General features: G+C 46.3%; 1 protein-coding gene across 4 annotated transcripts in view; it reads left to right on the top strand.

The window, feature by feature from the left end:
• Window positions 1-15,584, top strand: part of HECTD4 (HECT domain E3 ubiquitin protein ligase 4) — a 2,216,728-nt gene that overhangs the window by 891,904 nt on the left and 1,309,240 nt on the right. For all 4 annotated transcript variants that reach the window (XM_078667422.1, XM_078667425.1, XM_078667423.1 and 1 more), the window contains exons 39-40: window positions 463-665; window positions 9,065-9,200. In XM_078667422.1, coding sequence (XP_078523548.1) covers window positions 463-665; window positions 9,065-9,200 — 339 coding nt within the window. The remainder of the gene's footprint in view (window positions 1-462; window positions 666-9,064; window positions 9,201-15,584) is intronic.

Below are 15,584 nucleotides of genomic sequence, written 5' to 3' on the forward strand. Positions count from 1 at the left end.
AAAAGTTCTCCGAAGAAAACTGACGTAGGCCCACTCCTGGATGCTCATAAGAGTGGTGAGAGTCCAAACAAGGTTACAAATGGAGGAACATGTGCCATTACCTGACGTTATTCAGTTGGAGGGGTGGCTATTCCACTGCAACAAGAGGGGTGGTGGAATGTTGGTCCTGGGACGCATATGTGGAGACATTTTTCTGTGGCTGAAAAATTCAATAACAATAGTTGTATCCTAAAGTTTTCTAGTTTGGCCTTATCAATACGCTTGCAAAAGTAATATCTGTGCACAATTATTTTGAAAGAAGTCCCAGGTTTGAAATCAAGCAGTATTACACGTAAATAGAAATATTTTTTGAGCACCCCTTTCCTTTAATATGCAATTAATTGTGATTTTTGTTTGTGCAATTTCTCTATTGATAATTGGTTTGCTGCATAAATGCATATGTTACTTTCTTTGTTTTATCAGAGTGGCTGCTGTGAAGTTATTACAGAAGAAGCTGTGGCAGCTCTTCGAAAAGCAACCAAGTGGGCTCAGTCTGGCTTAATTGTTAGTGTTGGACCACCAGTCGAGATGATCAACCAAGAGGCAGCAAGTGGTATTTCAACCGGCGACAAAAAGAAAACCGCCCAAACATCCATTTGCCGGGAAAGAAATTCTGAACTTGCCAGGTAGACACTTTTGAAGGGTTAGTTAGCCTTTCTTTATTGCATTAAATCAAGAGCCACAAATTGCCGCCATTGCTGTGAAATCAATTCTGTAAAAGGTGCACAGGTCTGAGCACTTGCGCTGTGAGAAGGCGGAAGACGTGGACCGTCCTATGAGCCTGAGCTGTCAGTTCTATAATGACCATGCACAAACTGAGCACATTTCTGCTGTATGTGACTGTGATTGAAACGTGTTCTTAAAACGAATGAAGTAACACAAGCTTGCATTCAGGATAACATACTTGAATGCCATGTGGCACTGACAGAATCCAAGGAACCAAGTGTGACGTCATAACTAACCGGGGAACAGTTAAATGAAGCGCATCAATTGTAGCCTTTGCGTGAGAGTGCCCATGCGAATATCTATGATATGGGAGCGCATCTGAAGTCATGCTGCTGTGTACGCTTAGTGCAGGAGCTCGAGAGGGGCCCTTATGTTGTAAGGGTCTGTTACAGCATGTCGAAGTCTGCGTGGGATGAGTTATGTCCACTAGATAGCCAATGATGTAAATTGTTAATGTACTAAACAATGGGGTCACAAAAGAGTAAAACTATATAAAAGTGAAATGGGACGGGGAAAAGTGCGAAGGAGCCGTGATATGTGAATATTGAACCCAAAGTCACTCCAGGAACTGGCGAGACTGGTGCAGTTCATTAAAAATGCTCCTAATGGTGAGAATATAAAACTTACTGGGTTAAAAAATGGACATCTAACTAGAAGTCAGCCGACTTCTAAAAATCATATAGGCAATAATGTGTAGACGCAGCTAGAGTAACTTCCTATTACAGAAGTTGTATAAGTCTTCACTAAAGTTTAGTCCTACCAGGGCTTGATATTGAGTTCAATTATATATTTAGACTCCAGTTGTCTTAAAAAATTTCTCCCTGTTACCCCCACGTCTGAGTGGTGGGATGCAGTCAACTACACAGTATTTTAGGTGGTCGAAGTTGTTCTGATGTGTTTCTTTGAAGTGCCTGGTGACAAGATATGCTGGGTCACTGTTGACAATTTCTCTGATGTGTTGCAAGATTCTAAGGTGCACATGGAGCTTAGTGCGCCCTACATATCTGCAGGTGAGAATGTGAACTGCGAATTCCGTTCAGCATGTTAGCTTTTGTTGGATCACTATGGATTTGTTCCTGAATTCCGCCTCTAACTCCAAATCTACATATGTATATCTCCAAAAATGCTTTTCCTATGGAAACTAGGTCCTAACTATAACTACCGATTGGCAACTGCCAGGTTAAGTATGTATATTGATTCTTGTACAAATGACAGATGAACATAGCTACAGAATAATGGAGTGTTTATCCATTTGAGGCCTGATAATATGTGCAGCAGTATCAATTTCAAGGATACAATTCAGCTTTTGTCACAAAACCTCTGCTGCTTTTCACTGTGGGATAGACAACTCTTAGAAAGTCAGATTTTTAATGAGGTCAATATCAGTTCATATTTCTTGTGTAGCTCCTATCATCTAATGCAAAATATTAAATATATGTGTTGGGTCAGCAGACAGTGGACACTTTTGCCATTCTCAGTAAATTCATGGAATTTCAGTCCACACCTGCACTTTGAGTTCGCTGTAGGATCAAGAAGGAAGGGAGACAAACTAAAAGAAAGACAACATCCATGTAGTGCGAATGACTTCATCTTTGTTCGATATCCATGCTTCTAATTGATACTTCTATCAGCAGATTCCTCACCTCTTGAATCTACTCCAGACACCAAACTGGATCCTTATTATTTGCAATATCCCTCATGCGCTGGGAGGTGGAGCCATGACGCGGTCTCTACCCTTGCACCTCTTCCGAAGTGCCATTATGGAGCAATATATGGCACCACCCGGCGATCCTATGTCAGTTCACTTTTTTCTGTGCCCTTCTGTCTGGATCCGATTGCTCTTTCCATTAGTTTTCTTCACTTTTGTCCGGTTTCCAGTGTTGTATTCATTTTTAGACATTCAGGTTCTTGTCATTGCCTGAGAGTCCAGCTTCTGAATAGATCCCGGCTTGTTTGGGAGGGCCCCAGTAACTTGTTAGGATATCCTATGGATCGAATCGGCCAGTGGGATGTTGGTTATCCAGTTTGTCATGAGGTGTCCTTCTAGTTTAACATCTTCTCTGGCTCTGGAGCAAGTTGTCTGGCCAGATTGTCCGTCCCAAGACTGTAATCGCAATGTCATTCCTGCCCTACTGGTCAGAGGCCTTGGCATCGGTGTTTGTCTCTGTTCCAATACCATGCCTTGTGCTGGTGGACCAATTCCTGCCTTTTCTGGCACATGGCACTGACCCCACTCAGTTTGTTGTATTCACCCAGGCTTTGTTAGCTTGATTCTGGCTCCCAATAGAATCCTTGGGTGTCCCTTTGGGCTCCAAGTGGCTTCAGGATTGGTGTCAGCCTCACTGTCAGTGGCCATTTCCTGGTGATGGCTGGTTTCGGACTGTTGTTTGGTTCACCTCCAACCAAGTTCCATCTCAACTTGATCTCAAAGCCCTTAATAGTTTGGAAGCTGTAGCTATCTGATAGAGACTTCTAGCCACAGATTCTTTACCTTGGAATATCATTAGGCAACAGGCTTGATCTGGAAGATTTTTGAGCAGGATCCTTATATACTGGTAGCTTGTGTCTGCAGTGATATGTGCGTTACCTATATAGGCACCACCCTGGCAGACTGACGTGAGTTCTTTACTTTCCGCCCCAGATCGCGATGATATGCTCTGAGCTACCCCAAGTCATTTTTTGACTTGCTTTTTGCAACCTTTTGTTGACTCTTTTGAGAGTTTTCACCAGCGCAACAGGATAGCGGCGCTTAAGGGCTTTGGGGCCCAAGGAGGAGGGTACCGCCAGGCCCTCAGTGAAAGCCTGACCTGGAAAGCGCTTATGTGGGGCACTGAAGTACCTGTGGCCCCAGACCTGGGGTGCTGAGGGAGCCCAGCAGACCCTGGGCTGGCACTGACCAAACCCGCTTGTGGCCTGAAATCTCTTGCTCTTCTCGACCTCGCCAGTACTACTGGTCGGGGGTGTTTCAAATGCTGCTGCACTTGTTGCTGCTGCTTATCGGCGGATACTGGAGGCTGCTGGGGTAGGGAAGTACATCCCCCAGCAACCCCAGCTGCAGTGTTTGCTTTCTGACGCTGGAACGCCATAAATTGGGCTGAGGCGTCCCGCAGTGTGGGTGCCTCAAGTGCTGCTGCCCTTGCCCGTCTGCGCCCGTTCGTGGCCAGACTAGACTAGGCTGGGTTGGGCCTGTTCTCTTTCATTCGCCCCTCATCACCCACAGCTATTTTACTGGTGAGCAACTTGATGTACCCTAAAAAAATGGGCAAGTGAAAAAAGGAGCATGGAGGGATTTCTGAATTGCCTGTTGGTCAAACAACCACCATTGATAGCATGCTGGAGAGGGCAATGGGGATTGTGGCAAAGGAAATTACCTTAACCGAAAGGAGTTTATCTTTGGAGTGTGGCTAAAATTAAGGACCCCAGCAGACTGTTGTGCCCCTGTTTGAGGGCTCTCCTGCATTGCGTTCGTCCTGTGACCTGTCGCGTCAGGAGGTTCCTCCCACTCGGATGATAATGTCAAGTGAAATTGACAACAACTTCCATGGTCTTGGAGAAGGCCTGAGCCATACTCTCCCAAGCTATTGCTGACAGGAGAGATGCAGCAAAGTTCACCATACGATGTGGACTCGACATGACAGACTTGCTTGGTAGAGCAATTTCATCATCAGCGGCCCTGCAGCACCATGCCTGACTGAGAACAACTGGTTTGAGCCTCTCTTATGGACATGCCCTTTGATGGCTCTCTCCTTTTCATAGAGCAGGTGGGATCAGCGTTGGAGCTCCTTAAAGACAGCAGATCTACTGCCAGGTCCTTGGGCTTGCCTATGGCCCTCATTGTCCCCAGTCCGCCTTCCGCCCCTGTCGTAGCCACAGAAGGGGATTGAATCACGTCCATACCCTCCCAGTCACCAGGCTTCACTGCCTTTTCGTGGCTGACGACACAGGTCCCTTAAAGCATGTCAGACAGGCAGCCAGAGGTCAAGTCAGTCCCTTCCGCCACCCCCCACTCCGAGCAGCCACAGCCTCCAAATCCCTTTAGTTTACCCTTCAACTCTCATGGACATCCAGTGGGAGGCAAGATACACCATCACCTCCACCTCTAGCAAAATGTAAGATCAGGCCATTGGGTTTTGCAAATAGTCCGAATGGGCTACTCCCTCCCCCTTGTGACTACCCCCACCCTCTAACGACTGTCTGACAAAGGACCACCTCCCCTTGCTCCATAAAGGAAGTGTTGCTGCTCTTGGCCATGGGAGCCATTGAGGAGACTGGTTGGTAGTGTTGGATTTGCAGGATGCATGTTTGCACAACCCCGTCCTCCCTGCCGACAGACGTTGCGTGCGATTCATGGTAGGCCAATTGAACTTTCCGTTTGCTGGGCCCCCCTTCCCCCTTACCACGCCACCATCCCTTGGATGTTAATGAAAGTGATGGCGGTGATTGTAGCTCATCTATGGAGGTTGGGGGTTCCAGTCCTTCCCTACTTTGACGATTGGCTGTGGAAGGCGAGCTCGCCCCAAGCAGTTGTCTCCCACCTCCAGCCTACAGCAAACCTTCGGCACTCGCTGGGCTTCACTGTTGATGTGCCATAGTCCCACCTGACTCCCTCTCAGACATCCCCTTTCATTGGAGCTATTTTGGACACAGTGCAGGTTCGGGCTTATTCTCCCATGCAGCGAGCCTAGCATATTCAAGCTATGATACTGATGTTTCAGCCTCTATCCTAGATTTTGGTGAGAAACACTCTGAAGTTGTTAAGCCACATGGCGCCTGCATACTGCTTGTGCCTCATGCCCATTGGTATATGCAGGCTTTGTGGTGGGACCTGAAGTCTCCATGGGCACTGTATCAGGGGAATCTTTCCGACATGGTCTAGATCTCAGATGGAACTTCAAAAGATCTGGAGTGGTGGCTGACAAACCGCAATTTGGTCAAAGGCAGACCCCTCTCCCTTCCCCAACCAGAGTTGATTGTTGTGATGGATGAGTCACTCTGGGATGTGGCAGCCATCTGGGGAGGTGGAGATCAGAGGATTCTGGTCTACGGTGGAGTCTGAGCTCTATATCAACCTGTTGGAGTTTCAAGTGATTGGCTTGGCATTGAAGGCCTTTCTTCACTCAATCGAGGAAAGTCTAGTATAGGTTTTCAGACAACACCACTGCCATCTGGTACTACAAAAAAACAGGGCAAGGTGGGTCATGGACTCTTAAACAAGAGTCTCTGCGCCACTTGACATGGCTGGAATGCCAGGGCCTTTGCCTGGTGGTTCAACACCTGGCAGGCTCTCTGAGCATCAGGGCGGACAAGCTCAGCTGAAGATGCCTAGAAGATCATGAAAGGCATGTCTTTCCGGCAGTAGCGCCAGGACTCTTTCAGCAGTGTGAAGAGCCTTAAGTAGATCTGTTCACCACTACCGAGAATGTGCAATGTTTTTCGCACTAGAGTTTCCAAGGCGACTCTTGTTCAGGGACTCTTTTCATCTTGAGTGGAGTTTCAACCTCCTGTATGCCTTTCTACCAATACCACTCATGCGGGCTGGACTGTTCCCATGATGCACAGGGTCAGACTGATTTGCATATGGTCATGTCTGAACTGGGGTCACCGGAGTGAGCTAAATAATCATGATGTATTAAACCTAGATCAGTTGACTGGGGGTGAGTGCTTACAATGTTCAACACTCCGTCCATCATCCCCTTTGGTTTTGCTTTGTTCGCCCTAAGTTGGCAGGGTATGCCCATACGTGGGTCCCTTGCTCACTTTGCCACTGGATTCAAGCTAGCCTGGCTGATTAGCCAGAAACCGGTCCCAGGATGCTTGTTTCCGGTCCAGGGAAGACATGGCTTGGCAGTTCGGGCTAGACTGTTCGCATGAGGCACAGGGTCAGACTGATTTGCATATGGCCATGTCTGAACTGGGGTGGCGGAGTGAGCTAAAGAATCATGATGGATTAACCCCAGATCAGTTGACTGGGGGCGAGTGCTTGCAATGTTCAACACTCCTTCCATCATCCCCTTTGGTTTTGCTTGGTGTAAGACAAAATACAAAATGACTCCTAGCCTGCCACTGCAGCCTGGAAGAGCAGTTTAAAACTGCTAGTTCAACTTTGCCGCTTACCTTAACAATATATGTAGGTCTCCCCTGAGGAAGGCCTATAGAGCACTGAGGCAGGAAGCTGTATATTGTTAAGTTTAAAGAAAAAAGCAACTGTAAGAAAGTTGGCAATTTGTTGCCGAGTTTGTCCAGCGTCCTCGCACAGTTGCTGGCCACCAGATAGCCTTTTGCCCTCTTGGAGAGTTGTGTGAATGACTTCCGTGCTCGGGAACAATAGAAGCCTGCTACAGGAAGTGGTGTTACCTCCCACTTGCAGGAAGCCACGCATGCTGTTGGCCTAAAAGGCGTGCTTCAAAGGCGAAGTCGCCTTTGGTGGGCAAATGGCGATAACACTCCTGAGGGGTTGCCAGGTAGGCAGGGGAGTCCAATGCCATAACCATTTTTCCCATGGGTGTGTACCCCACAGGTAGTCACACCTCTAGGGTGGGCTACCAAGCTCCTACCAACCAATGGAGGGTTCAGACATCTTGGGAGTAGGCAGAATAGTGCAACCTGGGATTGCTAGATACCACACATAGCCGAAAGTCATCACAGGTCATGAGGGATCCTGGTAGCCCATTGGCTATTGATCACATCATCCCCCAGGGCCCCTTCTGGGCATAAATATGGCACCCCTGGCATCCTGAACCACAGTTCACACCAGAACTGGAGAATTGACTGAAGAAAAACTGCCATGCTGACCCCTGAACCTGGCAAGAGGGGCTGCACTGTCTGTTGGACTGCACCTGCAGTACCTTGGGCTAGCGAAGAGAGGACTGTGCCTGTGGCAACTGGCTAGTGGAAAAGTCGCACCTGAGCCACAGACCAAAGAAGCGACTCCAAAGGTAAGTAAGCTGACCCCCATGGAACCAGCATCATCACCTCCCTCACTACACTGCTGGATGATCCAAGGTCTCTTCTGTAAGGTCTTCTTTGGGTACAACATAAGTCGAGCAAAATGTGAGGCCCTTAACTCATCCCCATAGGAGTTTGCAGCCTGTGTAGTGAGATGACATTTAGATGGGCCACTGGTGCGATCAGGTATGTAGGGATAAATATTACCACTCACAGGAGGGACTGCTTACTGCTAAGTACCCACCACTGCTCAACTTGGTCAAATCTGATTTTCAGAGATGTCATAGAGTATGGTGAAAGTGGTACACTAACGCAGACTCTGTGATTCTGCCTGAAGATAAGGAACTTTTGGGCAGTTATCCGCGCAGGAGTCTTTATTGGGCTTCTTTGCTGGGGATACTGGTCCATTTCATATCCAAGCAGTGGATGATCTTCAGCTACTTAAAGAAGCAGCATATATGGAGTTTTGAAGCTGATTATGTTCACGTTGTGATGATACACTAATAACCAATAAAAACATATTGAATCTTAAAATACTTATAGGTGCCTGTCTAGCACATAACTCATCCTCTGCTGTCTCCAGGACAAAATCTCACACGATTGTCCTCCGTCACCGCAGGTGCCTTAGTTCTGCTAGTGTTTACTCCCTGGCTCTTAGCCATCTAGATCAGCAAACCAGTGGGCTTGCAATTTTGTTATTGTGGACCATGAGTCTTGGAGCAAAGATCTGGATAAAACTGAACATTCTGTTAAGGTTTTCAACTTTTTTTTTAATCAGTGTTCACCTCAACCATTGTAAAGTGTATATATTTCATGCATTGCAATTCATTCCCTATAGTTTTTGTAGCTATTAGTTAAATGAAGAGACTTTGGTCTGCACTCTCACAGACACACTGTTTCTGAAAGGTTACAGTATACCCCAGTACTGAATTAGTACCCTGGTAGACAAGACATGGCAAGAACTAATATTAAAGCAATTTATGTAATAATAATAATGATAATAACTGTTTATATATCACACAAGACAAACTGGATTGTCTCTAGGTACTTCAGTAATAGTTATTATTCAGCACCTACGTAGCCCTCTATTTATTTATTGTGATGAGTTTGATTAGTTAGGAGCTTAATCACTGAGCTCTCCTGTACTGAAGTGAATATTAAATGTGTACATTTTGATTTTAGTTATTTTTCTTCTGACAAGATTACCCTTTTTTAATTTGGTATTACTGAGGTAGGGAATACGTTTTACAACATATATGGAATGACAGTATAATTTACAACTGAACGCAACTGTTAAGGCATCATTACGTTTCCTTCTTGCTGAGCAGGTTATTAATATTCTGTCCTTACACAGAACTGATCCAGTTCGCCCATTTATAAGTGGTCATGTGGCAAACAGTATGGCAGCAGAAGTGATAGCTTTGCTGCATAGCTTACTAATGGCTCCAGAATCCAACGCAGCTCAGATATGGACAACAACTGCAGAGAAGGTAAGAGAACCACCCCTTATATCTTTCATGAATTTGAATGTATTCAGAAACATATGGGTGAAATTGCTTTTTCCAGTCTGTGCCCTTTATGTTAGGTTTAATGCAGATGTGCGAGTGATTAAAGCTGAATAACTTTCATGGCCGTCCTTAAACAGAACACTTCCCCGCTCTCAAATTGGTGACATCAATTTTAAAAGTGTCCAACCAAAACTGAATTTTAGTGGTGCATTTTGCATCTTCATGAATAGTTATGCTTTATTATAGTACTCCCATTATTTGTCTGTTGATATTTTTAAAACTTGTCACCCATAGATCTGAGTGAGAGCTAAAACTGTAAATAAACGTGAAATGGATGCTGTTAAGGTGCTTTTCAGAAACCGCTGTAACATTGTAGTGAACCAATGAAACCCTGTCCCCTCATCAAATCCAACTGTTGCATACAATATATTTAGCCTCAAAGTATATTTTAATAACATTTTTAATTTTTCTAATGTTATTCCCCCACTTGTTGTGTTGATTTTTTTTTAATTCTTTTTATTGGGTACAAGACTTATAACAATATCTTCAGTAACCATTGAGACCTTTACATAATGCATCAAGCCGTGCAGTTACCTCCATGATCGTACATCTTTATTACATGAACATACTTATTGGTTTATATATAATTGGCACTTTTTGGTTCGTCAACTGTCCTTCAGTGAAGATTCCGCCGGGGGTAAAGTACATATGCCACCTCTAAATGCATTCCATTTTCCCCATACCCGTTCCCATTTTTGAAAGCATCCTTTATGTACGTATACAGCCTTTTTGGCCGCCATAGCCATACCATGTTGTTACACCATTCTTTTGGAGTGGGAGTGTTTTGCGCGCCCCAGTATTTAGCGATGTTTATTTTGGCTATTGTCTGGTATCGCCCAGGCTTGTGCTGTAGTATTCAGGTCTGTTACCTCCCATATATTTTGGAGACATCACTTAGGTTCTGGTGGTACAGGGGCCTCACTCACCGTTGTTATTGTGGTCATGACTGCCTCCCAGTACGCCGCTATTGATGGACATTCCCACATCGTGTGAAAAAATTTGCCTACTGCACTGCATTGGCACAAGCAGAGTTGGCTATCAGTCTTTCCTATCTGACATAGTGTTACCCTAGTGTAGTAGATCCTGTGGAGCACTTTCAGTTGCACAAGGCTCAGTTTTGAGGATATCACCACCTCCCTCAGGAACTCTAACGCCTCCTGCCAGTCCGTATCATCCAATTCACCCACATTCACCCACATTCGCCTGCCATTTTTCCCAGAGAGTGTGGGATCAGGTTGGTTGTTAATAATTTTTCTGTAGGTTTGGGATGTGGCTTTTTTGTCCATGTGTTCTGTTAGGAATCTATCCTCCAGAGGAGAGGCCTCAGGGAGGACAGTGTCAGGTGGGTTCATTGCTTCTAATGCGTGCTTGATCTGAAGATAGCAAAACATTTCTGCGCCGCCATCTCGTACTGATCTTGACGTTGAAGTAAATGTGATTACCTTCCCCTTGTTGCAGAGATTCCCAACTCTTGATATTCCTATGGTGTCCCATTGTTTAAACCCTTTGCTATTGCACAGTTTGCCCAACTTGCCAGTCTCCCAAAGGGGGGTTGCCTGAGTTATCTTACTGTCCCACCCTAGCTTTCTCAGTGCTGTGTGCCATATATGGACTGTGCGCAGACGGCCCTACGAGGGCTGTTTTCTGGTTCTTGCTGTAACACAGCGCTCAGTTGAGCCCTCTTATTACCAGGACATGTCTATCGATTTGGTAAGCCGGGTCCATGTGGGAGGCATGGAGCCATTGATTGATCGCAGTCAGTTGGGACGCCCAATAGAACGTTTGTATATTGGGCGTCCCAACTGACTGTTTGTATATGCCACCAGCATACCAACTCTTGACCAGTTTAGTCATAGCTATTCAGGCCAGTTTTCCATTCCATAGGAGCTTGGTTACTTCTACCTCTATTGCTCGAAAGTATGATGGGGGAACCAGGAATGGGGTGTTGTGTAGAGAATATAGGAATCTAGGAAACGCCATCATTTTGAAAAGTGCTGCTTTTTCCAGCAGCGTCAATGGAAGGGATTGCCAATGTTTGGTATCTCTGCACAATCTTTTCAGAATCTTTTCAGCGGCTCTAAAAGATTGATGGTCATGAAATCTGAGTCCGAAGTAATATGGATCCCCAGATACTTGAAGCTATCTTCTGCCACCTTCACTTCACATCCCCTAGGTAATGTCAGCAGTGGGCCCTTCAGGACATAGAGTACAGTTTTGCTCAAGTTAACAGTGTATCCGGCGTGTCTTCCATAGGTTTCACATATATTTAAGAGTCTGTGCAATGAGCGATTGGGTGATGCCTTATATAACAGAACGTCATCTGCATATAGGGAAATGCAATCTTCCCATCCTCCTGCCCAGCGGAGCCCACAGATAACCAGATCTTTCATTATCCAGGCTGCTAAAGTCTCCAGTAGAAGGGCAAAAAGGAGCAGTGAAAGAGGACAGCCCTGCCTCGTTCCGCGTCCTAAAGGGAATTCCTTGAATATGTGTCCATTTGCTACTACGTGTGTGAGTGGTTTTGTATACAAAAGCTTTATCCAAGAGCAGAATTTAGGTCCGAACCTCATATGTGTGAGAATGGCAACAAGGAAGGCCACTCTATTTTATCGAAATGAATGTGCGCCTCAAGCAACAGTATAATGGCCTCCTCTTGAATCGTGTGCTTGTGTCCTACTACATTGTGCAGGCGTCTTAGATTTAGGGCTGTATTCCTACCTGGCATGAACCCAGATTGGTCCGGATGTACTAGCTTAGTTAGGTGAGGTGTCAATCTGTTGGCCAAGGCTTTGGCCAAGATCTTGGCCTCCGCTTTAATCAGAGAGATAGGCTGGTAGGAGGCACACTCCCAGGCCGGCTTTCCCGGTTTATGGATGGTCACTATTGTCGCCATTCTCTGATCTTTAGGGAGCTCTCCTGTCTCTAAGCTGGCGTTGTACATTTTTAGCAAGTGTGGGGTGAGGTTAGTTGCGCCTCTTTTATATAATTCTATAGGGATACCATTGGGCCCTAGGGCTTTTCCTGATTGTATGCTTCCTATCGATTTGGTTAGTTCTTCGGTTGTGAGTTCTGTTTCTAGTAATTGCATCTCCTCGTCTGTGAGTGTGGGTAGCTGGATATCTTGGAGAAATGTCATTGCCGCCTCCTGCTGTATTGTGATTGCCGGGGCATACACCCGCGCATAATGGAACACCTGTGTATCTACTATTGCTAAGGGGTCTGTTGTGATTTCTCCGGTGGCAAGTTGAAGTTCTGCCAATCATCGTTCCGCTCGTTCCCGCTTATTGAGCCAAGCCAGGAGCTTGTCAGCTTTATCTCCTATTTCGTATACTGTATGCCGGGTGACAGCCAGTCGGCTCCTCGCATCTTTCCACAAGTATTCTTTGTATTCTTGGTTTTTAAGGTAAAGTCGGTGTGTGTTTGTGTCCTAGGGGTCTTGAGAATGTTCTAGTTCTAATTGGCTCACTCCCTGTTCCATGGTCGCCATTATTTTTGCCTTTTCCTTTTTATGGCCGGAGATCAGCGAGATGGCCTGCCCATGAAGAACCGGCTTATATGCCTCCCATAGAGTGAGGAGTGAGGAAACTGAGGGTTCGTTTTTGCTGAAATAGTGATTTGTGACGGTTAGTAATCCCTTCCAAATCTTGGGGTTCTTTAGATAACCTTGGGATATCAGGAATATGCGGCATTGTGTTGATGTGCGCCATGTATATTTAACAGAGACTTGTGAGTGGTCTGATATGCCCCTTGGCAAGTGAGTAATTTCTTCAAATCTCCACACACAATCTGCTGGCGTGAGTACGTAGTCAATTCTGGAAAGGCTGTTGTGTGCGCCTGAATGGTATGTGTATTGTCGCGGCTGTGGGAATTGTGACCACCAAACATCTACTAGGCCGATCGTCTTGAGAAAGTCTACTAATTTGGAGTGTGTGCGGTGTTGCTGCCGGTGGGGTGTTCAGTCTAAAGTGTCATCTAGGGTCGTGTTAGAATCACCCCCTGTTATTAGTTCTCCCTCTGGAAGTCAGAGCAGAAATGTGCTAAGTGCCTGAAAGCCAACAAATGAAGTGCTGGGGGAATGTATACTGTCACAATATTGATTGTACATCCGTCCCACTGACATGAGATGGCCGCAAAACGACCTTGCTCGTCCGTCTGTGTGTATTTGATAATAAGTGGGTACTGCTTTCTGGTTAAAATCCCCACCCCTCGAGAGCCGGATGAATTCTGAATGGACTGCTAATTTAAAGCCCCATCTGTCAAGGGCCTTGCAAGTTGGTTCAACCAGGTGGGTATCCTGCAGCATGACTACTGCTGGCACCTGGCGCTTAAGGTATTGGAGTACCAGTCCCCTCTTTACTTTATCTCTCAGCCCATTCACTTTCCATGAGATCAGTGGTAGGTGCTGAGCACGCGATGGTTGTATTGCGGGCGTGAACGCAGTGTGATTAGTTTGTGTAACTGTATGCGGCATCAGATTTATTTGTATGATCCGGCTGATGAGGTGTTGGTCTCTTTTGTAAGTATGTAAGTCGTACCATGAACCATATCAGAGAATAAAGAAAAACGAAACTAGAACTGTTAAGACTTATTGCACGTCCCTCCCCCCTCCCTGCCTCCTTGCATGACAGATTTTAAACTACCCGCCTCCCCAACATTGCAGATTGCCTAATTCCCATTTCCCGTTGCCTTCGTAGGAGGGGAAAATCTCCGCTACCCTCCCCAGAACATCCTCTTATCTGCTACGTATTAGATTTGTAATGTTGCATTGAGGTACACAGTTAACCATGGGAAAATCCTTACATTCATATAAGGCGGCTGTTCATTATATGTCTGTGTGCTTCAGGAGTCATGCAGGTGTCACCGATCTTCAATTTGCTGGTCGTTGTCCTCCGGACGATTTTTGTTGGAGGTCAGATTGTGCCCACTCTGTCCATGTGCAAGTGCTTCATGGCGATGGGTTATGTCGACAGCGTCTGGTCTCCGAGAGGTAGACCTCTATCTGTTCAGCTCCCTTTGCCTGGGTCCTCGTTTGTGGACACTGTCTTTTCCAATTCTAACTGCGCCGCTCCCGGCGGCTGCTGACCATTGCTTTTCCCCTCTCTTCCATGGTTGGTGACTTGACGCCACCCCTCAAGCCGGTCGTGGCCCACTTCCGGCGTTGTAAAGGACCACACTTTTGCCTCTGCCTTCACTCTTAACTTTGCAGGGAACATCATTGAGTATTTAAGTTCGCAGCTTCGTAGTTCTTTCTTTACAGCAATAAAATTACACCTTTGTTTTCTCACTGTTGCTGTGTAGAAAAATGAAATTGTGCTTTGCTCGTGGTGTACCAGTGGGGCCACCCTGTTTAGAGAATGAGGTCCCGGTCTCAAAAATAAAACAATGCGGGCAAGTATGGGCCTAGGAGGTGCACCTGGCCTAGGCCTACCCTCTGGGACGCGGTGGGCTCTTTCAACTAAGAAATGGTGGGATCTGCCCCGGGGTTGTAAGTACTTCTAGGTCTTCCACAAATAAGTCCATTGCTAGCCCTCGTGTTCCCTCCGGCACACCCATGATTCTGACATTGTTCCGCCGGCAACAGCCTTCATAATCATCCAGTTTTGTGGCCATTGTTTTGTTTTCCGTTTCTCTGTGTTGCACTTGTCGCTTAAGGGCGGTAGTATCTGTGCATATAGTCACAGTTGTTGTTTCAACATGCGCCACTCTTGTGCTCAGTTTTCTGAAATCGGCACAGATTAGTGAGAATTCTGTAGACCGTGTCTATTCGTGACTCCAAGGATGTGTGTACGTTATTTAGCGTGGTCATTATGTCCTGCCACGTGACCTCCTCCTCTGAATTTTGGTCTACCGCGTGGGTGGCGGTGTGTTCCGTTGATTTATGGTGAGTTTTATTGCATGCGTACGTACCGAGTTTAGTTTTGTGTGTGACTCTCTGGCCTCGTCCCCCCCTTGTCGCTCTACATCGTTTTTTAATTAGTAGTGGATCTGCAGTTGGTAGTACTCACCCCTGCGTGCCAGTGCGATAAAAAGTCACACACGGCCTTTTGGGTTTCCTACATTTAGTTCATGGCATTGTCGGCCCTGTAGGGCAAAGCGGTACGTGCGCGAGTCCGCCCCCTCCCACGTCGAGTGTTCTGCAATTGCCACCTTCACCCACGAGTATTGTTACGATGGTTGTCTTCCCTGCCTTTGTACTTGCAGTTGCTAGTCCCGTGGAGAGTGGCAGGTCGCTGTTTTGGCTCTGCTCTGAGGGCCGGCTCGCTCTTTGCCTGCTTGCGTAGGTTAGTAGTGCATTCCGGCCAGGCC

This window comes from Lissotriton helveticus, chromosome 11 (genome assembly GCF_964261635.1).
Source record: "Lissotriton helveticus chromosome 11, aLisHel1.1, whole genome shotgun sequence".
In the NCBI taxonomy this organism is placed as follows: Eukaryota; Metazoa; Chordata; class Amphibia; order Caudata; family Salamandridae; genus Lissotriton; species Lissotriton helveticus.